At 34.7% G+C, this 27,370-nt stretch overlaps 1 protein-coding gene across 5 annotated transcripts in view; it reads left to right on the top strand.

Annotated features, from left to right (window-relative positions):
- Positions 1 to 27,370, top strand: part of EXOC1 (exocyst complex component 1) — a 60,644-nt gene that overhangs the window by 11,727 nt on the left and 21,547 nt on the right. For 4 of the 5 annotated variants that reach the window (XM_027102884.1, XM_027102886.1, XM_027102882.1 and 1 more), the window contains exons 4-10: positions 3,726 to 3,885; positions 8,298 to 8,485; positions 10,334 to 10,561; positions 10,770 to 10,902; positions 11,744 to 11,853; positions 19,255 to 19,404; positions 24,163 to 24,268. In XM_027102884.1, coding sequence (XP_026958685.1) covers positions 3,726 to 3,885; positions 8,298 to 8,485; positions 10,334 to 10,561; positions 10,770 to 10,902; positions 11,744 to 11,853; positions 19,255 to 19,404; positions 24,163 to 24,268 — 1,075 coding nt within the window. The remainder of the gene's footprint in view (positions 1 to 3,725; positions 3,886 to 8,297; positions 8,486 to 10,333; positions 10,562 to 10,769; positions 10,903 to 11,743; positions 11,854 to 19,254; positions 19,405 to 24,162; positions 24,269 to 27,370) is intronic. The other variant, XM_027102887.1, reaches the window with a different exon arrangement.

Below are 27,370 nucleotides of genomic sequence, written 5' to 3'. Positions count from 1 at the left end.
GTTGTTTGTTCTTTTAATATTGAGCTACATGAGCTGTTTATATATTTTGGAGATTAATCCTTTGTCCATTGATTTGTTTGCAAATATTTTCTCCCATTTTGAGGGTTGTTTTTTGTCTTTTTTATGGTTTCCTTTGCTGTGCAAAAGCTTTGAAGTTTCATTAGGTCCCACTTGTTTATTTTTGTTTTTATTACCATTACTCTAGGAGGTAGATCAGAAAAGATCTTGCTGTGATTTATGTCAGAGTGTTCTTCCTATGTTTTCCTCTAAGAGTCTTACAGTGTCCAGTCTTACATTTAGGTCTCTAATCTATTTTGAGTTTATTTTTGTGTATGGTGTTAGGAAGTGTTCTAATTTCATTCTTTTACATGTAGCTGTCCAGTTTTCCTGGCACCACTTACTGAAGAGACTGTCTTCTCCATTGTATATCCTTGCCTCGTTTGTCATAGATTAGTTGATCATAGGTGCGTGGGTTTATCTCTGGGCTTTCTATCCTGTTCCATTGATCAATATTTCTGTTTTTGTGCCAGTACCATATTGTCTTGATTACTGTAGCTTTGTAGTATAGTCTGAAGTCAGGGAGTCTGATTCCTCCAGTTTGTGTTTTTCCCTCAAGACTGCTTTGCCTATTTGGTGTCTTTTGTGTCTGTATACAAACTTTAAGATTTTTTGTTCTAGTTCTGTAAAAAATGCCATTGGTAATTTGATAGGGATCGCATTGAATCTGTAGTTTTCTTTCGGTAGTATAGTCATTTTCACAATATTGATCCTTCCAATCCAAGAACATGGTATCTCTCCATCTGTTGGTATCATCTTTAATTTCTTTCATCAGTGTCTTATAGTTTTCTGCATAGAGGTCTTTTGTCTCCCTCGGTAGGTTTTTTCCTAGGTATTTTATTCTTTTTGTTGCAATGGTGAATGGGATTGTTTCCTTACATTCTCTTTCTGATCTTTCATTGTTAGTGTATAGGAATGCAAGAGATTTCTGTGCATTAATTTTGTATCCTGCAACTTTACCAAATTCATTGATTAGCTCTAGTAGTTTTCTGGAGGCATGTTTAGGATTCTCTATGTATAGTATCATGTCATCTGCAAACAGTGACAGTTTTACTTCTTCTTTTCCAATTTGTATTCCTCTTATTTCTTTTTGTTCTCTGATTGCTGTGGCTAGGACTTCCAAAACTATGTTGAATAGTGGTGAGAGTGGACATCCTTGTCCACAATTAACTTTTTTTTAAAAAAATTTATTAAGTATAGTTGATTTACAATGTTGTGTTAATTTCTGCTGTACAAAAAAGTGATTCAGTTATACATATATATATACATTCTTTTTCATATTCTTTTCTATTATGGTTTATCACAGAATATTGAATATAGTTCCCTGTGCTATACAGTAGGACCTTGTTTATCTCTTCTATGTATAATAGTTTGGATCTGCTAATCCCAAACTCCCAGTACATCCCTTCCTCACCTCTCCTCCCCCTTGGCCATCACTAGTCTGGTCTCTATGTAAGTGAGTCTGTTTCTGTTTCACAGATAAGTTCATTTGTGTCACATTTTAGATTCCACATATAAGTGATATCATATGTATTTGTCCTCCGTCTGACTAACTTCACTTAGTATGATACTCTCTAGTAGCATCCATGTTACTGCAAATGGCATTATTTCATTCTTTTTTATGGCTAAGTAGTATTTCATTGTATATATGTACCACATCATCTTTATCCATTCATTTGTCAATGGACATATAGGTTGTTTTTCTGTCGTGGCTGTGGTAAATAGTGCTGCAGTGAACATTGGGGTGCATTTATCTTTTCAAATTATAGTTTTGTCCAGGTATATGCCCAGGAATGGGATTGCTGGATCATATGGCAACTATTTTTAGTTTTTTGAGGAACCTCCATACTGTTTTCCATAGTGGCTGCACCAACTTATAATGCAATTACCTTTTCGTTGTAAGTGAAAGTTTTTAATCTTTTGTCACTTTAATTCTGCTTATTGAGCTATAAATTCATTAGTACATCCATGCTACTGTAATATGATTGTACCATAGGTAAGTCTTGATCCCTAAATTATCCCAGATCTTCACAGTGAAAGTCATATCACTTTCCTTGCCTACTTATGGTCTTTATTACATTTTATTCCCCCTAAATAACACTTTAAATTAATTGAATACATGTTTAGCCTTCTATAGAACATTAAAAACATTTGAGCCTATTTTTAATTCTTTGGATGTGAAGGAAAGTATACATCCATATGTTTTCATATTTTATACAGTAGTCAAGTAGTTCTAAATTCAAGGGAGAATATCAAGGCATGAAAATATTTCTGTACTGTGGCTTAAGAGACATGTAGAAAGCATAGTGCAGTTCTCTCACACCAGTTGAACTTCTTTTTCATTTGAAATGACCTTAAAAGGCTTGTATTTTTTACTTTTGAGACACCTTTAATTGTTCTGTATTTTCAGAATTGTAAACAGGAGCAGTCCCTGCTTTTCACCTCATTTGTTCTTGGAAATGACACTAGGGTATAGATTGTATTTTTTCTCACATGTTATAATGAGAAGATTCACAGCTGTGAATAATAGCACATTATCAAAGAAAAAGTATAACTGTAAAACCCCATAGGCAATTTAAAAAGAAAAATTAGGTCCACATCAAAACCAGAAACCATTGCCATCTTATAAACTAGGAAGCTGAGACACAGTCCATCAGACATCCTATACTTTCACTCATAGACCTAAGGGGCATAGAAAGGAAATTACCAGAATACTATGTTGTTTTTAATCCAGCTTCTTTTGAGAGGTACACAAAATTTGTGCTATAAATTGAATTCTCTGAACCATTCTCTGCAAGTCACTTAGTCGATTGTGTGTGTGTGTGTGTGCGCATGTGCGTGTGTGTGTGCACGTGCGCACGCAGTTCTTTGCCACTATGTGTGGGTCCATGTAACCACTGCTACAATCAAGATACAGAAGTATTACAACACCTTAAAGAGCTCCCTCAGCTACCTCTTTATAGCACACCCATCCTCTTTCCTCCCCTCAACAATCCCTGACTCCTGACAACCACTAATCTATTCTCCATCTCATCTATTTCGAGTAGAATTTCATTTTGATTTATTTATAGTTATTGGAGACTATCTCTTTGTGTAGATATTTAGGTATGACATTATATAGACATAACTTAGTTTTGCTTGTGCTGACATTACCAGTTTCAGTGAGGGAAAAAACCTTTTAGTCGATTTTTTTTTTTTTTTTTTTTTTGCTGCATTGGGTCTTTGTTGCTATGCGCGCGCTTTCTCTAGTTGCAGCGAGTGGGGGCTACTCTTCATTGCAGTGCATGGGCTTCTCATTGCAGTGGCTTCTCTTGTTGTGGAGCACGGGCTCTAGGCATGAGGCCTTCAGTAGTTGTGGCACATGGGCTCAGTAGTTGTGGCTCGCGGGCTCTAGAGCGCAGGCTTAGTAGCTGTGGTGCATGGACTTAGTTGTTCTGTGGCATGTGGGATCTTCCCGGACCAGGGCTTGAACCTGTGTCCCCTGCACTGGCAGGCGGATTCTTGACCACTGTGCCACCAGGGAAGTCCCCCTTTTAGTAGATTTGTAATGGTGATTTTTTTTTCCAACAACAGCTTCAACTTCTTTTTGTTTTATTGAAATATATATTTTACAATAATGAAAAGAGGATATGATCAAAAACAATATCTTTTGCATATTTTTATTTCAGGAAAATCCTGAATTTGATTTACATTTTGAAAAAATATATAAATGGGTTGCCAGCAGCACTGCTGAAAAGAATGCATTTATTTCATGCATTTGGAAACTGAACCAGCGATATCTCCGGAAGAAAATTGATTTTGTCAATGTTAGCTCACAGCTTTTGGAAGGTAAAGTTAAATAAAAATGTATATGTAAAATCAGGTATATCTGTAAGTGAATATATAATTTGGCATTACTCAAAGTATTTAAAACTCTGAATTATCTTTTTTGTAAAGGAATTTTAAGATAATTTTTCTTATTGCAGAAGTGATGCTTGTTCATTATAGAAAACTGATTCATTAAATTAAATGAAAATCACTTATAAACTTAATCCTCGGAGATAACTATGCATTTCTATGCATACTGAAATGCTTTTTTTTAAATAAAGAAATTTATGTTGCTACCTAACATGCCTTTTCATATAATGTTTCATGAACATTTTCCATGTTATTAAACACTTACCCCGACATTATTTTTAATGGCACCATAGTATTCCATTGTATTGGGTATACTATAATTTTTTAACTAATCACTTTAAAAAATTTTTCCAATCTTTGCTTATCTTAAACAGCTCTGAGATGAATATCCTTGTAGCTGTATTTTTGTGTAGAGTGTAGGTGTAGTGTTTAAGAAACAACTCTGGAGTCAGACTGCCTGGGTTCAAATACTGGCTTTGTCACTTACTATAGCTGTGTGACCTTGGGTTACTCTATGTTTCAGTTTCTCGTATGTCAGAAACAGAGATAATAATAGTATCGACTCCATAGGATTGTTTTAAGGATTAAATTAATATATGAACATGATGAGAACAATGCCAGATATATAGTAAGAACTCAATTATATATTAACAATTATTATTCTATTATCAGGATAAAGTCTTAAGACGTGAGCTTAATTAGGGTATTTTAGATCAGTATGTCTTCAGGAATATTACTAGGGATTATTTTGTGTTATAAGACAAAAACTCTACTGTTAATTGTTGAAAACATACAATGAGGCTTTTTTCTTTTAAAATATCTTTTATGAAGACATACACATTGTGAGAAGATGGGTTCTGTGTGCCTTGGGGATGCAATTTGTGTTGTATTCTTTATCTCAAAGAAAGCAATTGAAGTAACAGCAGGTGGACAGAGTTGTTGCCCCTTTATTGAGAAAAAAAAAGTAGATTTGTTCTAAATTATATATTAGAAAGAAAACTTATATTTGTCCTAAGTTGTATATTAGCATTTCAAAATAGAAGCTTCTGTTCTGTCAAGTGAAACATCTGAAATTGCCAATATTCAACCAGTTTGACCTATAAAAATGGCAGTTTCAGATGCTTCAGACTATTCCTTGACTTAGTCACTTGCCTCTGTCCCTTCTCCATTTTGTTTTACTTAATTCCTTTGCTGTTTGGTCATCTATCTTTCTCTCCCTAAATGTAGTATTCTTGTCCATCACTTATTAATTAGTGAGGCCATTACTGGTTTCAGGCTTGATGCTTGGAACTGGCAGAGGCAAGTCACATCTCTCAGGCCACATGCTTCTCCCTACAGTGGGGCTGGCCTTGTGTCGGAGCCCTCAGGGTTGCCATCTCGCCAACATTAGCCTCCAGTGTCTTGGTTGAGTGTGTTGAGGGAATAACCTTTAAGAAATTTATGGTAATTTTCCATGCTTTGAATAGTGGCTTAATTTGTTCTGAGTAGCTTTCTTTTTTTTTTTTTTAACCATTTCAGGGTTGAACATTCTGATCAGTGAATGATTCATAAGCTTTCTGTTCTGTTTTTGAATATGATGTGTTTCCAGATGTTACTTATTGCCTGAGATGTATTTTAAACCAATATATTTCATTCAGTCAACAATATGGGCAAGTACATACCTACCTGTATTTACCTCATTAAGGAATATTACCAAAATCAATGAGAAGAGTATTGCTGTTTTTTGAGAATGAGGTGACTAGCTTTAAAAAAAGACAAGACATTTAATTTTTCAGGGCCTTAAATGAAGGTGTAGACATTTTTATTTTTATAAATATTACCTAATTGAGATCAATTTTAAGAATACTGAGATCCTTAAGGAGCTCATTTTGAAAATCACTTTCTATAAATTAGTAACTGTTGCTTTGGTTTAATGGAGTTCATATAGTAGCTTTATTAATGTCCATAAACTTGTTTAATGTTTTACTGGACTTTAAAATCATGACCACTAACTCCCATTTTTTAAAAAAAAGTCTCTAAGCTTTGGGTTATGTTAGAAAACAAATGAGAAATTATCAACATCTCCTTTTAAGAGCTAAGTAATCATTCAAGTAAGTAAGACTGTTCATTGGGAATGTTAGCAGTAGCAGCTTTAGTAGTTTTTATTGGTGACAATTGAATGTTCGTGCTAATAATTGGGACTTCTTAGTAGAATAAGGTTCTTAAAACAGGACCTTGTTAGCAGTTGAAGTAGAGTGAAGTTTTTGTTTGGGCTTTTCTTTTTCATTCTTGCAGCCAGATTTTTTTTTTAAATCTTTGACTTGAATCCTTAAAAGCCAGCTTGAACTGATAATCGTGTGTGTTTTTTTAAACTGCTTCCATCTTGTCCTTTCTAACAATGTTTTATGACTAATCCATTGTGAGGGAGTGTCTGGGTAAAGGTTTGGGCCTTGAGTGAAAATAACTAGACTAAACGCATGAGTCACAACTGACCTATAAGCAATCCCCAGGAAGTGATCTGTTTCCCAGTTTTCTCCTCCAAGGACTCGGCAGTACTGCTTCATAAACGACTAAGAGAAAATAGAAAGATAAATGTATTTTTAGTCACTGTCAGAAAAATGAATTAAAAAAATGAACACTGGAAATTTAGCTTCTTGTGGATATTTCCAGTTTGTAGTTGTATTTGACATTGTCTTTTAAGCTTTAATGTAGCATGAAGTTCGAATGAAATATGGGTAGTATTTTTAAAATTTAAACTTGTGTACGTTTCTAGCCAGCTAATATTCTTTGCTTACTTTCCTCTGCTTTTTTCATACCTTTTTACTCTCCAGAACTGCCTAAAGTTACAGAAGGTGCGTAACACCTTTTCTTCTTATTCTATTCCATAGATTTTTATTACTTGACGTTGTTATGTACTGTTGGTTGCATACTTTATGAAATTGTGTGCAGGGAAAAGTATATTACTACAAAATCCATATGGTAATAAAAATCGATGATAGTATTCATTATTGACTTCCAAAGGGCTGTTTTATGGAAGAGAAAATACTTCTGAAGCAGTTATGATCATTTAAAATATTTGTTTATTTTTAAATATTTACTTGTGCAAGGAGCTGTACAGAATGGTTTAGGCATTCCCTGCCCCCTAGTGGCTAAGAAGCTGTCACACATGACAGTTTAACATTTCCACAGTGACTGTTTCAAAGGATTAGGAGCTCGGTGATGCTACTGTAAGGAACTTATATTTATATACTGTAATCTGTAATTGCCTGTACCAAAAGTTTACCCCCTCCTTTTTTTTCTGGGACATTATCTAAATCGGCCTAATTGCCATTCTTAGGAGTAAACCGTTTGTTACTTTGAATTAGGTGTTTTTTGTTCTAGAACAAATGAACATATGTCACACTGAATGCAAATATTCATTTTCATACAAAATAATGAATATTTCAAACATCCAGTGTTTGTGATTTTAACATGTCACATGAGTTGATGAAAATCAATGACTTTGTTTCGAGGTTTATTTAGGGGTAAAAATTATTTTTTTCATTTTACCTCTCTTAACCTCAAGATTTATATAAATCCCACTTGCTGAGTGTATTCTCTCAAAAAACTGAACTGAGACATTTACCCAGAAAGCATCTCAGATTTGACCTCATGGTCTTTTGTTTTGAAGCAGGAAAACAGTTTAAATTTTTGTAATTTCACTCAGCTGTGTAGTTGTTGCTCTTCTTACTACAGTATACAGTTACTGAGAAAGTTTCTATTAGCTGATCTTTAGAAATTTTATTAACACATGTGAAAAATTTTTAAAGAAAGAAATGGAAAATTCAGTTAATATTTTCAGTGCCCAAAATAAATTGTGAATTGTAGATGCATTTTTAAAATTTCAATTGAAAGTTATTTGGAGGAAAAAAACATAACAAAGACAAAAAGAACAAAGATAACAGAAGAAAATGTTACCTGGGAAAAAAAGGGAAGCGAATTATTTTTCATGTGTCCTGAACTCATAATCATTGTTTTGTTAGAGCGACAGTCACTTCAGGTAGGGGGAAAGGTTAGTCTTGCACACATGCTTTGTTTCTGGTTTTGTATTTGTTTTATAGTTTATGTTTTGGGAAACTGTGACTAAAGCCTATTTTAACACAAGTCAGTGAATTAGACTGCATGCTTTTGTTATAATAATTATGTTAACACATGCAGTTCTTCATAATAATAAGGGTTTTTTTCATATATTTTGAATCATTTTTTCCTATTTTTCAGCCACTAAATGTGACCTGTGCTTATAACTGACCTTACCTATAAGTACAGTGCTATTGTCCATCCTACTTTTTTTTACTACTTTATTTTTAATTTTTACCCTCTTTAAGAATCTGTTCCAAGTGGAGAAAATCAGAGTGTGACAGGAGGCGATGAAGAAGCAGTGGATGAATACCAAGAGTTAAATGCAAGAGAAGAGCAGGATATTGAGATAATGATGGAAGGCTGTGAGTATGCAATTTCAAATGCCGAGGCCTTTGCAGAAAGGTTGTCCAGAGAGCTTCAGGTGCTAGATGGGGTAAGCCTTTCTTGTAATCTATGATTAGTGATGTTTGTGTAGTGAATTGAGGAGACTGGTGATGTTCATATTTTACTGCCTGAGCACTTAAGCCTGGGTAGTGTGATTATTGCTGTCTTTCTCTATAAGTGCATTACCAGCTGCCATCAGTCTTTCACTGTTCTTGTTCAAAAGACAACCATTCCTAATAGGCCAATGAAGGCAGTTGGCTGAGGTTCTGGATTTGGGGAGCTTCTTGATTTGGAGTGATGGAAGTAAAAAGTAGCCAGCCTGAAACCAACTTGAGGGTTGATTCCCCCAGCCTCTGAAACACCTCAGAATAGTTCAATGTAAAAGAATAACGTTTTTGTGGTTTGAAGGAAAAAAAAAAAGGAACAGGTTAGAAAGAGAGAAATTGGTCTGAAAGAAGTGAATCATGTACCCAAAGAGAGCAAGATAGTGTGGTGAAAACAGAGAGCCAGGGGAAAAGGATGTTTGACTCCCTTGCTGAAATGTTTTGGAATAGACTCTATTCATTTGTATGCAAATTTCTGTTTGTATCTAAATGCACATCTTTATTTATCTACTTTTTTTTAGAAAGTAAAAAGCTGAAGGTAGCACCTCTGTTGTGAGAAAAGCCTAAAATGGGAACATTTGGGGGTTTTTTATTTTGTTTAGACCAGGTATGCATTTAAGAAAAATCCTCAGAGAATAAAAAATATTTAAAGACTTAAAGAATGTTAAGGTACATGAAAGGTGCAGAAGTTATGTGATTGAACTCAGGCCCAGAGATTACACGAACAGTCCAAGCTTACAAATCAATAAAACCCTCTGGAAGTAAAGCCTAGAAGAGACTTCAAGATGTTAAAGTAGAAATTGTCCTGGGTCAGTTCAAGCCCATCTCTGCTGCTTGATGTCAGTGGGTCTGAGCCCTGCTGCCTTTACAGTTGGGCTGCACCTACAATTGAGTTATTATGAATAGTGTATAAAATAACAAATGTGAAATTATAGCATCAACTGTACAATGATACTCTTTTAATTCCTTGTCCAAATTTTTTCCTCATATTGTGTTATCTGCCTTCTTAATGTGGCTTAGTGATTTGTATTATGTTTTCTAGTTAATATTGCATCTGTGTTGCAAGTCATCATATTACTTTGCAGTTTAATTTTGGATTTGAAAGCTTCCATATTTCAGGCAATTCAGAATCAATAGTCAGAATCATTTAGAAAACATTAATAAAGGGATGGTGGTTTGTTACTGCTTTGCCTCAAAAAAAAAGTAGTCGCAAATGAAAGAGAAAAGAAAGAATACCATAGAAGGAGCTATCTTATGGCAACAGGCTCTTCCACATCCTGTTAGTAGAAATCATACAACAGTTATAAATTAGTTCCATGAATTCTTCAAAGGCTGGCATACTACTGCTACCCTCTTGACTAAGGTATTAACATAGATGATTCTGCTTTTGTTTAGGGTTTTATGTAAATATTACAGAGTATAGAAAATTTTTATAGCTAATAGAGTTGGAAGAAGAAGTATCAGAGATGACATAGTGTAATGCCACTTAATTTATAGAAATGAGAATATACCATTACTGATGATACATCGTGGGGCAGAGCCCTACTTGTTCAGTCTGCAGAAATATGCAATACTGAGGTATGGTCCCTAACCTTGACATAAGGGAAAGTGTACTTTCCTGAAATACTGTGTAAAAAAGTGGAATGTAAACACAAAATGATAAATTAGATATTGAAATGTGTATGTCAACCTTTGTTACTCTGCTGTCAAAGAGATTTATCAATATTTCATTTTTATACCTCTTTTACACATTTGAAGAATACAAAGTATTACTTATCTTTTTAACTTTGTAGGCCAACATCCAGTCAATCATGGCCTCCGAAAAGCAAGTAAACATCCTAATGAACTTGCTGGACGAGGCTCTAAAGGAGGTGGATCAGATTGAATTGAAACTGAGCAGTTATGAGGAAATGCTCCAAAGTGTAAAAGAACAAATGGATCAGATCTCTGAGAGCAACCACCTGATTCATCTTAGTAACACTAATAATGTAAAACTCCTATCAGAGATAGAGTTCCTTGTGGTAAGCATGATTATAAATTACCAACAACAATAAAAAAAATCTAATGATAATATGTAAAGCCCATTTGTAAACATTTTCTAATTTCCTTAGGAGAGCAAGATTTAAAAATACTGAAATTCCAAAGAGCTAGTAATAGGATTGAGTAGCATCTTACCTGTAAATTTCCTGAAGAGTACATGTACAAACGGTGTATTTATATATATTCCAGAACCACATGGACTTGGCCAAAGGTCATATAAAGGCCCTTCAGGAAGGAGATCTTGCTTCCTCCAGGGGCATCGAGGCCTGTACCAACGCCGCGGATGCCCTTCTGCAGTGCATGAATGTGGCTCTTCGACCAGGTATGACAACAAAATCTGCCCAAGAACCTGAGACTAAGCCTGTGACTTAGTATAAAGCTTTTAACAAGAAGTGCATGGGGCAATGGTTTAGGGTTACATTCTTAGCTATTAAAACAAGTTTCACTTATTATCAAACATAATTCATATTAGCACTAAGAAATTTTTCATTTCAGTTCCTTCTGATTGACCATCAATGACTGGTTAACACCAGGATTTTTCTTCAGTACTGTCTATAGAACCTGGCACAAAGTAGATGACATAAGGTTTTGCTATGCCAGCAGTTCCAAAACTTGAGTTTGCATTAGAATCACCTAGAGCAGGGGTCCCAAACCCCCGGGGCTGCGACTGGTACTGGTCCGCGGCCTGTTAGGAACTGGGCCGCGCAGCAGGAGGTGAGCGGCGGACGAGTGAGCGAAGCTTCATGTGCCGCTCCCCATCGCTCGCATTCCTCCTGAACCATCCCCGCCACCACCATCTGTGGAGAAATTGTCTTCCACGAAACTGGTCCCTGGTGCCAAAAAGGTTGGGGACCACTGACCTAGAAGGCTTACGAAAATACAGATTGCCAGGTGCCACCTCCAGAATCAGTAGGTCTGGGCTGAGACCTTGGAATCCGTATTTCTAATAGTTCCCAGATGATGCTGAGGCAGGACCACACTGTGAGAACCACTGTGCTATATTATTTTTTTCCCTTTACCTTTCTTTTACAAAGCATACAAATAAACCAGTAAAACTTTGGGTTCTTCAGAACTGAAATATGAATACTGTTATAAAGGTATTCATTAAACATCGAGGAACTCTTTTTACGCATTAAATAAGTCAAAAAATGTTATGATTTCAGGCCATGACATGCTTCTGGCAGTCAAACAGCAACAGCAGCGTTTCAGTGATTTGCGAGAGCATTTTGCCCGGAGACTAGCCAGTCACCTCAACAATGTTTTTGTTCAACAGGTAATTTTATTTTATTATTAATACTGGCATGTTCCTGTAACCTGTTTATATGTATATTAACTTAAAATTAATATATATTAGCTTAAAATTAAATTCCCAGAAAAAATTTTAGTGTGTTTAATTGGGATCACAGTATATTCCTGCACACATTTCTTTGATTTTAATATTTTTAATATTTTTAAATTTTAATATTTGTAAATACATCTACGAGCAAATATGCGCATATTTGCTCGTAGATGTATTTGGGGCCTCAGTGGCCTCCTTAGGAAGACAGTCTAGTTCCTTTTAGGTAAAACTCCCTGAGTTTTAAATAACTATGCTTACATGTTGCATATACCATTTAGACATTCTTATTTATAAAAATAAGTCCAAACCTGTTAACATGTTTACTGTTTGGCTTGTTTTATTTTTCAGTATTTTGAATACTGAGAAGTAGGACTTGATTCCATGTTTGAAGTGTTTCATTGGCTTCATGTACTTACATATATGAGAAAAATGACTAAGTCAGTTATAAATTCCAGTTGATTTAATCTTATATAAACCCTTTGCATTTTTATATGGAAAGGGATATTATAATTAAGGTTGTGGCAATGATAGTAATGCTAATAATATTATTAAGGGTACCTTAGAGGGATTTGAATAGAAGACATTTTAATATCTGGGCATTTTAATAAATTAGGTTTCATATATTTTTCATCTCCTTTATTTTAATAGGGTTATTGGGCAAAAAAAAAATTGAGGGAAATTCTGTTCATCAAGAAATGCTGTCTGAAATACTAGATTCTTATTTTGTTTTCACTTTGTAGTATTCTAAAACAATTGTATTTACTATATTTTATTTCTGATTAGTTTACTCAGGCCCTCCTTCAACTCTATAACAGGTCCTACTTTCTTTCGGTGCCTGTGAGTACATCAACTTTGGCTCCAGCTTCTTTGATTCTTTTCTTTTTTCTGTAAAGTTTACTAAACTTAACAGCAGCAGAATCTTTATAGATTATAATTTACTGATTTAAGCTACCTGTTAACCATATTTATAGCAGTTTTTTAATGTCCCATAACAAAAAGTTTATTTAGGCCAAAAAAGCATTTAATCTCAGTCTGCTTGCCTTTCTTCCTGTCATTCTATCAGTCACTCACTTTCTCCTTCATATATTTAGAAATCATTTGCCAAGTGATTAGAGATGTATACCAGACATTTACTTGGAATAGATGAGAGGCTGATTCTGCCCTCAAGTCACTCACAGTCTAGAGAAGGGAGATATAATAGACTGATGGACTGAGGGCGGGTATATGTTATGATAGTGGTACTGTGGGAGCATAAAGGAAGACCATCTAACTAAGCATGCAAGGGGGAAATTGGGGAAGACTCTCTTAACATTGACGTGAAAAGCATCAAGAAAAAAGTAAACCTAGAAATCATGTAGGAAATACTAATGCACATTTTACTTACACTATTATTTCAATAATATCTATTTCTACACAGTTCCCTAGTTTTTAAAAATAATCCTGTTGACAGTGATACAGGCCACACTTGTAGATGGTACTGAAAATACTAGTCAGTAAACGATAATCCTTTCTGCACCCTTAATTGTTTGTTGTAACATGCTACTGTTTATGATTTTGCTTCCTTGCCTTATAAACTAATGGCTTTGTTTAAAGTGAATGCTTCCGAGTTCTGAAAATCTAATATGTATTGTTACATGTGAGTAATGCATGTTGAAAACCAGAATGTTGCAACAACCTAGAATGTGCTGAAGAAGGTGGAGGACAATGTCCCAAGTATAGAAAAGAGATTTTCTGTGTGTTAAATTTAATGCATTGTGTCATCTAGCAAAAGAGTTGGGAAACATGGGTATTTCTATTTCTGGTTGTGGGACACACTAGCTGGGAAAATTTGATTACCGTATTATGGTTTATCTCTTTGTCAGTCACCAGATTTTTATTGCATGCCTGTTTTGTACTCAGTGTCATCCATATATAAGAATAAGAAATGACTCCCACCCTCAAGATGCTTGTGAGGAGGTGTTAAAAGTAATGTACTTAAAGCTCTACAGCAGTGTATACAGAGTACCTTGGAGACATTGAAGGTTCAGTTCCAGACCACCACAATAAAGTGAATATCTCAATAAAGCAAATCACACAAATTTTTTTGTTTCCCAGTGCATGTAAAATTTATGTTTACACTATATTGTAGCCTGTTAAGTGTACAATAGCATTATGTCTAACAAAATGTACACACCTTAATTTAAAAAATACTTTATTTCTAAAAATTGCTAACCATCATCTGAGCCTTCAATGAGTCATAATATTTTTGCTGGTGGGGGGTCTTTCCTCGATGTTGACGGCACTGAGGGATCAAGGTGGTGGTTGCTGAAGAGTGGGGTGGCTATGGCAATTTTAAAAAATAAGACAATGAAGTTTGCTATAATGATTGACTTTTCCATTCTCAAACAATTTCTCTGGGGCATGCAATGCTGGTGATAGCATTTTACCCACAGTAGAACTTCTTTCAAAACTGGAGTCAGTCCTGTCAAATCCTGCCGCTGTTTTATCAACTAAGTTTATGTAATAGCCTAAATCCTTTGTTGTCATTTCAATAGTCTTCACAGCATCTTCACCAGGAGTAGATTCCATCTCAAGAAACCACTTTCTTTGCTCAGCCATAAGAAGCAACTCCTCATCCATTAAAATCCATTAAGTGAGATTATAGCAATTCAGTCACATCTTCAGGCTCCACTTCTAATTCTAGTTCTCTTGCTATTTCTACCACATCTGTAGTTACTTCCTCTACTGAAGTCTTGAACCCCTCAAAGTCATTCATGAGGGTTGGAATCAGCTTCTTCCAAAACTCCTGTTAATGTTGATATTTTGATCTCTTCTCCTGAATCACGAATGTTCTTAATGGCATCTAGAGTGGTGAATCCTTTCCAACAGGTTTTCAGTGGTCTTTACCCAGGTCTATCAGAGGAATCACTATATCTATGGCAGCTATGGCCTTACAAAATGTTATTTCTTAAATAATAAGACTTAAGGGGCTTCCTTGGTGGTGCAGTGGTTGAGAGTCCACCTGCTGATGCAGGGGACACGGGTTCGTGCCCTGGTCCGGGAAGATCCCACATGCCACGGAGTGGCTGGGCCCGTGAGCCATGGCCGCTGAGCCTGCGCGTCCGGAGCCTGTGTTCCGCAACAGGAGAGGCCACAACAGTGAGAGGCCCGCGTACCGCAAAAAAAAAAAAAAAAGTGACACAGAGACATGGAGTGAGTCAATGCTCTTAGAAAAATGGCGCCAGTACACTTGCTTGACACAGCGTTGCCATAAACCTTCAATTTGTAAAACATGCAATTTCTGCAAAGCGCAGTAAAAGCACAATAAAATGAGATACGCTTGTATATTAAATTGCTAATTGTATAGCCACATATACATAATATTCATATGTATAAGTGCTAAAGAGGTTTAATCAAAAGTGAGTTTACTGAGGATTTAAATAGTCAGATATGGCATCACATATTAAGACAAGTCTTGAACAGAGTTCTTGCAATGCAATTTATAGCAAATGTATAGGTATAATATTATAACTACTGTACAGAAGAATCTGGTGGAAATAATCTAATGACCACAACATAACAGTGATTTAAGAGCACTGATTTCTAGTCTTTTTAAAATTCACACATCAATAAAATTAAATTTGGAGACTGACCAAGTCACCAATTTATTTTACCAAGTAAAAACCTTAAAAAAGAAATATCTCCATCTGCTTTCACTATCGTTTTATTTTTAAAATGACATTTGGTACTAAAAGAAAAGGAAGAACATAATTTCAGACTTTCTAAATTAATACATTTACCTTTATGAGAAACTGGCTCCCATCCTTTTCTTGTTTTCTTATTGCTGCGGGCCAGTGAGAACATCTTCATATTTGGGAATCACTGATTCAGAGCATACTCTCTGTGATGCAACTTTCACAGTGATACGTCCACATAGCTATATTTTAATGAAACTTGAAATGTGTTTTTAATATTCACTTCTTACTGTAATATAAGAGTAATATTTTTAACAATTGGCAGATTTTTTTGGCTCTTTTAGATCTTTTTACATACTCAGCTTCCATTGAAATGATAGACTCTTACCCATAACTTACACGTTTACTAGGGAGTCATGTATCTAGAAATATATTCATCTGGGGGAATCAGACCAGTTACACTAATTAGGATTCTGATATTGGAAGCAGGCAATCAAATTAAGGCTAATAAAATTGAGGAAATATTTGCAGAAGGGATATGTCATTGTAAAAAATTTTTTGGTTTTTTGAAAGATTTGTCTTGAAAGGATAACTGTTCTCTGCCCCTTTTCCCCCTTTGGTTCTACAGAGACCTCATGATTCTGTGCTCCACTTCTAGCAACATGATAAGACCAATTATGCACTGAGCTAAAAGTACAGCCAGGAAAAAACTGAAGTTGTGGGAGGTTTTGCTATATGCTTAAATTTGGAAATTTTTCTTTCAACATATATTTACAGAAACATCATATAGCAAAATAAAACCTGTGTAATAAATCAACAATATTCAGTTCATGCCACAAAAATTATTTCCTTAAGCACATTTCACAATCTTCTAAACATAGGTTGATGTGGTTAAAAACTTAGAAAGGACTGTGATTACTTAAGATCGGTTTTCATGTTTGTTGAAACTTTGCTCATATTTTCTTTTTCCTTTAAGAAAATAAAAATAAACATGCCATAACATAGAGTTCCCAAATCTTGAAAATTTGCTCAGTATTTAACATGAATGTGTCATTTCTGTTAGAAGGTCAGTAAAGCATAGTGGTTAAGAGTATGGATGCTGGAGCCAAGTTTCCTGGATTACAAATCCTGATTCTGCTGCCTGGGTGACCTTGGGCAAGTGAACCTCTTTGTGCCATCTTAGTTGCCCTATCAAATGAATGGGGGTAATAAAAATACCTACTTCATAGGGTTGGTATGAGGATTAATGTGTTGTTATATGGTCAGCACTTAGAACAGTGCTTGGTTTTAGTAAAGTGTTCAAAATTAGCTAATTTTATTATAAATTCTAGGTATATGTATATATATTATATATACATTACATATTATATTAATATATATTATATATTATAATAATACATATTATTATAGTATAATAATATATATTATATATACATACACACTAATGAAAATTTATAATTCACTAAGTTCTTAGAAAACGTATTTGTTTTAGCTTAATTTGGAAAAAATCTAGTATATTATTTTAAAATTATGTTAATAATAGGATTTTGCTGTTTTTTAAATGAGGAGAAAAGTAGTCTGCAGAGTTATTATAAGGATTAGAATTTATATATATAAAGAACCTAGCATGGTATTGTTACTAATTTACTTATTTATAATAAGAAACTTTAAACAATGTCTTAATTTTAAAAATATATAAAGAATAAAATTCTTAGCACATTTGAGTTCTAGATGTGATCGTTTTCTATTTTTTTTTTAATTTCTTTATTTTTTTTGGCCGCGTCGGGTCTTAGTTGTGGCATGTGAGGTCTTTGTTGAGGCATGCGGGCTCTTCATTGTGGCACACAGGCTTCTCTGTAGTTGTGGCGTGCGGGTTTTCTCTCTCTAGTTGTGGCTCACGGGCTCCAGCGCACATGGGCTCTATAGTTGTGGCGTGCAGGCTCTGTAGTTTGTGGCACATGGGCTCTCTTGTTGAGGCGGACAAGCTCAGTAGTTGCGGCACACTGGCTTAGTTGCCCAGCGGCGTGTGGGATCTTAGTTTCCCTACCAGGGATTGAACCCCTGTCCCCTGCATTGGAAGGTGGATTCTTTACCATTGGACCACGGGGGAAGTCCCTCTATATTATTGATTGAACTAAACAATTTAAGTATTTGATTTTCCTGTTTCCTATAGGTATTTTGGAACCATTTTCTCTAAAATCTTTCTGTTAACACTAATAACATTTAATCTATCTTAATAGTAATAGTTTGAAGGTAATGATGTTCTTTATATCAGTGAATTTTCAAATGATGGTGATCTTTAAAATGCTGTTGCAAAAGAAAGCTTTGAATAGTAATATATGTGAAAGATCTTTGTAAACTGTAAAATCCTCTATAAATGTTAACTCTTCCATTTTGCAGGAGAAGTGAAGGTTTTTAATTGAAGAGCTTTTCTGACATTAAATTAAATAATATAACTTAACATGTAATGGTCTGAGTACACAGTTGTAGAAGAACATAAACAATGATTTTGAGTCTTAAGTCATTGAGAAAAATTAATGAGGAAGATTGGGATAATGAAAAGATATCTAATATTGTTATTAATAAAGACAGAATGTTTGAAAAACATTTATAAGCTATAACAGTTTTGTCAAATGTTCTTTGCTTTTAGTCAGTGTAACTAGTTAAGACAATTTGGAGACCTTAGCAGACTTAAAACTATAATATCTATTTATGCTTAGTGTCTAATATCTGTGATTTAATGGAATCCCAGTCATCCTTCTGATGTGACCATTAGAAAACATTTCTGTAATGTAATGTTTGTATTGACCTTTGGCAATTTTTGAGTCTGGTTAAAATGATTTTGTTTGACATGTTTTTAAAAGAAAACAGAAGTGAGACTCAGATGACTAAGGTTCAGATTCTAGCTTTCCTCCTGTGTGACCTGTGCAAATCACTTAACTCTTTGAGTTTCAATTTGTTCTTCAATTTTTCTATTGGATCAGATGATCTACTAGTTCCATATACTCTAAAACAAAAGTCAGAAAGCATTATCTGTCTCAGGCTGTTTGAAAACTTATTAATTTATATAAGTCATGTCAAGGATGAAAAACAAAATCATATATTTATTTGCTTAACAGATCATTGGGAAAATTAAAATTACATTATTATTAGGGATTATCCTGGAAAGCCCAGGTTATAGTCATCTGTAGTCCTTCCTAGTTCCGAAATTCTATATCCTATATATTTTCATTTGTTGCTTTAAATATTGTAGACTCCAATGGAAATACCATAGATGTAGACAATTTGTTCTGAATGACTTCCTTATTTGCTGTGTTTCTTAATACTGTTTGTATCATGATATTTATTTGCTTAGTAAATTGTAAAATGATATGGGAGAGGCAAGCTTGATTAAAACATTCATTCTCAACTCCTTTAGAAGATAAAACAAGTAGTTGATTTATCAGAGAACCACTCTTGTGTGTTTATGACTGTTCAATGGTGGTGGTGTTCAGTTCACATACACAGGATGATAAAAGAAGCCAAGTAAGTACTCAGTTTTTATTTTTCTATGTGCTGTTGGTTTTGCTTGGCCATATTTGATCACTGTTTAGAATTTTTAGTTACAACAATGTTTCTTTATACTGTCTATGATATTTATTTACTTACTTACTCATTCTAGGGCCATGATCAGAGTTCAACTCTTGCTCAGCACTCTGTTGAACTGACTTTACCTAATCATCATCCATTTCATAGAGACTTGCTCCGATATGCCAAGCTGATGGAGTGGCTAAAGAGTACTGATTATGGAAAATATGAGGGACTAACAAAGGTATGGATTTGATGCCAGTTACTGAGTATAGAGCATAATCTTTTAGAATCAAGAGGCCATGTGTTCAGTTCCCCAGGTGACATTTGAAATACTATTGTATATTCTTGGCAAAGTAGGAAATAATTGAATTTCTAAGTGCTCATTAGCCAGGGAGAACATTTATTTTATTTACTTGGGTGGAGAAGAGCTAGATTTTGAACTTCCAATATAATGTAGTTTTAGGCCATGCTGTAGCCTGAAGCATCATTCAGTTTAGTTAAATGCTATAATTATTTCCTGAGTTTCTTTATATACAATATAGAAACTAGGGAGTATGAAGATGCTGTGAGACATTTGCCCTCTAAGAATCTGTAATCTGTTCTTTTAAGCAAGTGCAGTGTGCCTCTTAAGCAAACATTCCACTCTTCTAGGCACACAGAAACATGGTATTTCTATTCCTGGTTGTGGGACAACTGGGAAGAGCAATTATAATTAAAACAATCAGCGAAAAATTAAGTGCTAAACTGGAAATGAGTTTAAATATGTGGCAGTTTAGAGAAGGGAAATCCATGAACGGAAGCCACGGGGGAAAACTTAATGGAAAACATTGGACTTGAATTGACTTTTAAGTAATGAGTGGAATTAAATTAGCCAGAAATAAGAGGAAGGGCATTCCAGGGATGAGGAGCAAGATGTGCAGACAAAAGTGGGAAAATATGCCCTTTTCCCAGGACTGTAAGAAAGCAAGCCTGATTAAAGCAGAAATTCCGTATTCTGGAAGAGTGAGAAGTTAGGTTAAAGAATCTGAGCCTTGAGACCTAACAGCATTCTTCACACATGGGAAAAGCCTAGATGGGGGAAACTAATTTAGAACTTAATGTAATAACTGAAATGAAATGAAATCTTGAACCAGAAAGATGATAATAGGAATAGAGAATATAAACAAAAAGAGAGAGAATCCAAAGACAAGGGACGGGATGATGCCAGACTTGCTAGACTTGGAGATTAGAAGAACAGTGGTATATACCACTGACTAAATATCAGCAAGTGGACAAGATAAGAGTCATTCATATATTCATTAAGCAAATGAATTGAGCACCTGTTATGTGCTAACACTGTGGTAAGCTCTAGAGATGCAGCGCTGAAGGAAGTAGGTGAACACTTGCCTGTTCAGAGTGCATATGCCGGTGGAGAAGGACTGACACAAAGGTCAGTTGTATAGCCTGTTGGAAGGTACTGCTGAGGACTCTAGAGAAAATAAAGCAGGGAATGCCAGGACGTCAGAAATGTTTGCAGTTTCAAAAAGGATGGTCAGAGAAGGTGTCATGAGAAGGTGACATTTGAGCACAGATTTTAAAAACAAGGAGGGGTGAGCAGCGGGAGTTTCTAGGGAAAGCTTTCCCGGCACAGTGCAAGTGCCCCAAGGCAAGAGCAGCCTGGAGCACTTGAGGAGCGTGAGGAGGCCAGTGTAGTTGGAGCACAGCGAGCCAGGTTCAGGATTAGAAGGGCAGGTGGGAGAGGTAAGGTGGGTGTGGCAGGGCAGATCTGGAAGAGACTGTGCACCATTGTAAGAATTTGGCTTTTACTTTGAGGGAGATGGGGGAGTGGTGTTGGTGGGCTTTGAGTAGTGGAATGACACGATCTGACTTAGATACATGGCCATCGTAGCAGGAACCCATGGGTTCAGTACTCTACTGTTGTGTGTTGTTTTGTTTTGTTTTGATTCAGCAGAATTCTGATTTGTAGATAGCTTAAAGAAAAATATTTGCATTACTGGAATCTTTGCCTTTTGAAGTTGTAAGAGGATTAATATTTTGGATAATTAAACATGGTTACATCTCCTTAAGAGTTTTGTGCCAACAAGTGCTTTGTCCCCTAGTGAGTATTCAAATGAGTAAAATACTCAGTAAGCTTTTTTGCCTAATTGTGTTCTCAGTGAGTATTATTGCCCTATCTTTATATATAATGTATTTATGAATGTAATTTAAAGTGAAGAAACATGACGATAGCCAATCTAGCACTGAATTATGGAATCATTTTCTGCTCACAGAATATTTTTAACTGACAATATTAATGTGATTTTTTAAATGAAATTGACTTATTTCCCAGGAATATTACTTGATCCTGTGTTCTGAACTTTTGACAGACCATGTATTTTATGCCTCATAATCTAATTTGGTAGCTGAAGTGTTTTCCTAAACAGGATTTTATTAAAAAGAAAGAAGAAAGGAATGAAAGAAGGAAACAGACTAAACCAGTGTTTCTTTAGTAAGAAATAATTAAATCCAGGTACTATTTGCACTTGGTTGGGTGTACACAGCTCACACTTTCTGGCAGGACCAGGAAATGCCTGTTTTAAATTCTTGAGGGATAAGAATCACTAGACCCTGCCCCAACTCTACTTATGGCTGAATCTAAGCAAAACCCTGATTTTTGGTATACATAATTAGAGCTTAAGGAAAATAGAGGTGCCTTGGTCATGTAATGAGCCCTGCTGTCAGAGTCCTTCCTCCAATGGTGGCTCTGGGTTATGCATGTAGGGCAATTCATAATGGAGATGGTCCATCCATGCTTAGGTAGGAAATGAGCTTTCCTCTCCTAATTAGCCCCCTGAGGTTGGCAGTCAGTCTTGAAGATTACTCAGACATCTTCTCTTAACCTCAGTTTTACATTTGTGGAATTTTCTTTTTGTGTAAAGAGAAAGTAAAACACGGAGTTATCTGTAAGGCTCTACAGTCAGCACAAAATAAAGTTGAAAACACTACCTGAAATAACAGTATTTATACTCATAATAGTTAAATTTTAAGTAAGGTGCTGTATACAAGGTGCTAAGAAGAATACGTACTCACAGTGAGAGATATCTGTCAGAATTTGGTAAATGAATGAACTGAGAGTCACACCTGTCTGTGGACTTTCCCACCAGTGAATTCTGTTGAGGACCTGGGGGAAGCTATTCAGTCATTTGAATTGCTTTGAAAACGAAGATGATTTTCAGTAGTCTGCTCAAATCACTGTTTTCAAAATACCAAAATAGCTGTTTTGAAACTGTTTAAATTGCTTGGGTCATAATTTGCTCTTTAAACAATTGGGGTATTGGAATGCAGTCTGTAATATTGAGTGATTTGAGTAGAAACCACTAATGAAGATTTTATGAATTGTAAGAAGCTAATTTCCCATTTGTCGGTCCTTTTCAATGATTTGCAGTGATCAATATTTTTATGAGAATTTAAACTTGAAAAAATGAGATGCTGAAAATGTGAAACAGCCCAATGAAATAGGAATAATTTTAGGGTATATTTTAATTTATATTTCCGTTTAAAGTTACACAAAGATCACGGGAAAGAATTTCCTGTTTGACTAATTTTCTTACAGAGACTGTGTGAGAATGTATATGGCCTACAGATAGACAAAAGCAGGATCTATATTATGTTTTATCCAAAAATTGTTTTATAAGGATATATCTATAAAATATCTAAAAAAAATCAGTGGTGGACTATGAATCAGTATACAAATATTTAAATAATGTATACCTTTGAAAGGTGCATCTGATGTTTAAAGCAAAGTAAACCTGCTCTAAAACTGGGTATGTTAATTTGAAATAATAAAGGAAGTTGAAGTGTAGATTCCATAATAAATTTAAAAGAATAGCTAGGTACAACAGTTTTTCTGCTGTAGATTTATTTAAATTTAGTGAAACTCTACATATGGCATTTAACATAGGACTTGGAAAAATACATGGTCTCCCACTGTTGAAGAGTCTTTCGTAAGGGTATAAGATGTTTTTATGTGATGATAAGCAAATATGATGAAGAAATGAGTTTTCATGTTAAATAATAATTTTTTTATTTGAACTAGAATAAATTAAATTTGCTTTTTTAAAAATAAATTATTTAATTATGAAAACTGTAAGATGTATTAATTAAATTCTTGTTGAAAGTAACCTATTTGGGGGTAATGTAATACCCCATGCTGGCAAGGTATGGTAAAACTCTGTACTCCTTCATTGCCATTGACACTGTCTATTGGTATAATTGTTTTTAAAGCAACATGGCAGTATGGAGGAAGAGTTATAAAGATTCCCTTATTCTTTGGCACTGTAATTCCACCCTTAGGAAATGATTCCAAGGAAACAATTCATTAGAGATGAAAAGCTTATTGTAACATTGTCTATCATAGCAAAACATTGAAACCACTTAAGTGGCCTGTGTTAGGAGATTGGTTTACTAAATTGTGGCACATCAACAAAGCGTAATACTGTGCAGTCATTAGAATGTGAGACTGGAGAAACATAATTGCTGTAACCCAAATACCCTATACAGTATGATTGCAATTATATTTAAAGTATGTGAAAGGTAATACGTAAAAATGAAAATGTAAGTGTGGTTATGTTCAACTTCATATTTTTGTAAATTCTTAATGTTATGTGTTTAACTTTTTTAAAGGACAGAAAATAGCCTTCTTTTTATATCCTATGAAATGCATCAAAATTTTAAGAGCACATGTAAAGAAAAAAACGTAGGGACACCAAGTGGGGAAAGCTGGGATGCGGGGGGGTGGGGGGGTTGATGAATTGGGAGATCAGGATTGACATATATACGCTAATATGTATTACTAAGAACCTGCTGTATTAAAAAAAATAAAATAAAATTCAAAAAAAAATTTTAAGACCACAAAATTCAGAACAAGCACAAAGGACTTGGTGGTGGTGGGGGCGGTGGAAAATGGAAATTGTTACATTTGTTTTATTAATAAGAAGTACGTGTTACTTTTCTTTTTAAGAATTACATGGATTATTTATCACGACTCTATGAGAGAGAAATTAAAGATTTCTTTGAAGTTGCAAAGATCAAGATGACTGGCACAACTAAAGAAAGCAAGAAGTTTGGTAAGCTTAGGCACCTCAGTCCCTTGTTTTCTATTCTATTAAAAATGGTTTTATTTTTATTTATGACAAATAATTCTGAGACTTTTTAGGCAAGGTGGAAGGAGATACAGTAAAATTAATGAAAGAGTAAATCTAATGCATTGGTTTAATTTATAGGTATTTCATAGAAAAAATATTTATGTCTGTAAATACGTTTTTTTACTAATTAAAATTCTGCAATATGTGAATCTGACAGCAATTGTGTATTCATGCTATGTTTAAAAGTACAATTAGCCTCATATCCGCAGCTGTGCAACCCATAGATATGGACCACCTATGGGACTTGAGCATCCATGGATTTTGATATCCACGACGGGTGCTGGAACCAATCCTGCACAGTAACCGAGGGATAACTGTGTATATTCATAGGAGAAGCAGTTGACCAGAAAACGAAGTGCAGTCTGGTAGAGAAAAGAACTAAACTAAGAGACACATATTGAAAGTTCAGTTTCTGATTTCCTAAAAGACCTTTCATAACAGTTGGAGGCAAGTCTGTGATCTCTTAAGTCATTGCTCTCCACAGGGAAGTGAAAGTGATTCCTGGCTTCTTACTTCTCACTGGCTATTTTGAATCAAAAAGAAGGTTTTAAGTGTTTTCTCCCCTGCCAAGGGGCTATAAAAATGTCACCAAAATTTCTCCTGTAATTATACATTATTTTTCCAAAGAGATATTTTTGAAACAAGTTGGTTTTTGTTGCTTCTAAATATGTTAAAACAATCAAAAATATGATTTAAAAGGATAACCAGTGAAAGTATCAAGTTGCGAGGAAGTGATTTGCCGAGGCCACATTCTGCTCTTGCATGTACCCATCTCTGGACTTCCTTTTGGATGGAGTTCTGTGCCTACTCAAGTCAAAACCTGGCCTTAAATGGCTACAGTGTGTACTCAGTGTGTCTGCATAGCTCCCCTTTAGAACCATGAGTTTAGCATTTGCTTGTTGAAAGGAGCCTATGCCCTAAGCAACTTCCGTAATCAGGAGATAGGATTGAAATTGATAGCTCATCTTTCCATTCTTTTCTTTAAGACAAAGAAGACTATCTTTAGTAGGTAATTATTTCGTGTGAATCACACTGATTTGTGGTTGGTTTTTTTTTTGCGGTATGCGGGCCTCTCACTGTTGTGGCCTCTCCTGTTGTGGAGCACAGGCTCCGGATGCGCAGGCTCAGCGGCCATGGTTCACGGGCCTAGCCACTCCACGGCATGTGGATCTTCCCGGACTGGGGAACGAACCCATGTCCCCTGCATCGGCAGGCGGACTCTCAACCACTGCGCCACCAGGGAAGCCCTGTGGTTGTTGTTTTTTAAATCCAACACTAATATATTGATGATACTAGTCCAGATTTTTTAAATGGTTTGAATCTGTGTACAAATGCATTGATTACACTTGGTAAAGACACTGATAAGAATCTTGGGACAATAGGCTTTTGGAAACAGAAATGCTAACTCATCCTAAAGGTTAATTGTTCTTAAAAAGCAGTGTGTTTATATCCTTGTTAATGTTTCACCATGGGTATGTTATACTTTTTTTTTTTAGTAAATGACATATTAATACAGTTACATGTTTAATGTTTTCATTTAGTATATTTGTCACCACTTGTTAGTGAACCATTTTATTTTGAGAGAACTCTTCTACAGTGAAAACTGAAGTAAAAGAGAAATCTTTCTAAAATTATCTCCTCAGGAGGTTATTAATGCCGATATCATAATAGTTTATCAAGCCTAAGATTCTCATTGAGATAAATGACATAATAGAAATCTAATTTAAATCAAGTACAGTAGTATCTTAACGGTATCATTGCATTAACCTGAAATGTTACATTTTTACTTTTCTTACCCCTTGAGAAGTTCTTTAATTATCTTGTTAAAAAATTTTTTAAATTAACCTAATACAAGATACAGAAGATACTTTTACAGTTTTAAAACAGTGTTAAAATTATATCTCTTCTATGTATCTATTAAATAATAAAGAATAGGAGAGTAATTTGTAACAGTTGATGTAATCAAAAAAATTATAGTTTCTATTACTTTGATATTATCAGTTACAAGAGAAGAAAAACTAAATAATAAACAATTCAGAAGATAAAAACGGTTTTGTTCATCTTTGAAGATCTAACTTGTTAGTCAACATTTAAAAATAAATTTCCAGTTAAATACAAATGGCTTAAGAAGTTCTTAAATAGGTAGAATGTGAACTTTCTAAAGGTATCTTTTCAGTGATATAAATTATGTTTAAATTAGTTTTTAGTAGTAATTATAATTAAAAGGAACATCTAAAACTTTGGGAAGATAACTTCAATGAATTAAAATTAAGTAATTATGAGTAAAATTTTAATTTGTTTTGTTTTTGACTTGCTGTGAAAATGCTGGGTCACAGATACTAATAAAAGTAGGAAGTCAGATTGAATGTGTTTTACAAAAGGAAATTGTGTAGTCAGTATACTCATGGAGATTCAGGGGAATTCTCTCTTTTTCAATCAATCTTGACTCAAGTCTTTAACATCTACTTAGTTCAAATAATTTAAAATAATGTTAAAATGCCAGTAAAGTACTTTTTCTTTATGATAAGGACTTTTTGTAGGTCTGCCTTTTTTGATCTGTAGGTTTACTTTGATATCCTCAAAGGTGAATTTTCCCCCCAAGATTGATACTTGGGTGTTTTGTTTTCCCTTTGTAGTCTACAGATATACTTAATGAAAAGTCAGGAAAATGAAATTTAGTAATTATTTTTTAATTTGCTTGTTTTTTTTTCTTTCTGCAGCTGAAATAGACACAGATACATATATTACTTAAGCCCATTGACATATACATTTACATAATTACTTCCTCATATTTATAATCCAAAATTTAAAATTGATACGCCTGAAACATTTTTTCATTGTTTCTCCACTAAATTAAGAAATCTTGTTGATTCCAAAGGGAGTCTTGAATGAAAGACCGAATTTAGTCCTGACTGGAAGATTCATTCAATAAATGTTTATTAATTACCTGTTATGTAATAAGCACTGCTAGGTACTGAGAATCCAGCAATGAGCAAAGACCCTACCCTCTTGAAGCTTATAGTC

Source organism: Aethalodelphis obliquidens, unplaced genomic scaffold (assembly GCF_003676395.1).
Source record: "Aethalodelphis obliquidens isolate GAN/ISIS:26980383/991018 unplaced genomic scaffold, ASM367639v1 scaffold6, whole genome shotgun sequence".
NCBI lineage: Eukaryota > Metazoa > Chordata > Mammalia > Artiodactyla > Delphinidae > Aethalodelphis > Aethalodelphis obliquidens.
Note: the sequence above shows the minus strand (reverse complement) of the source record. Positions and strands in the feature narration are given on the sequence as shown.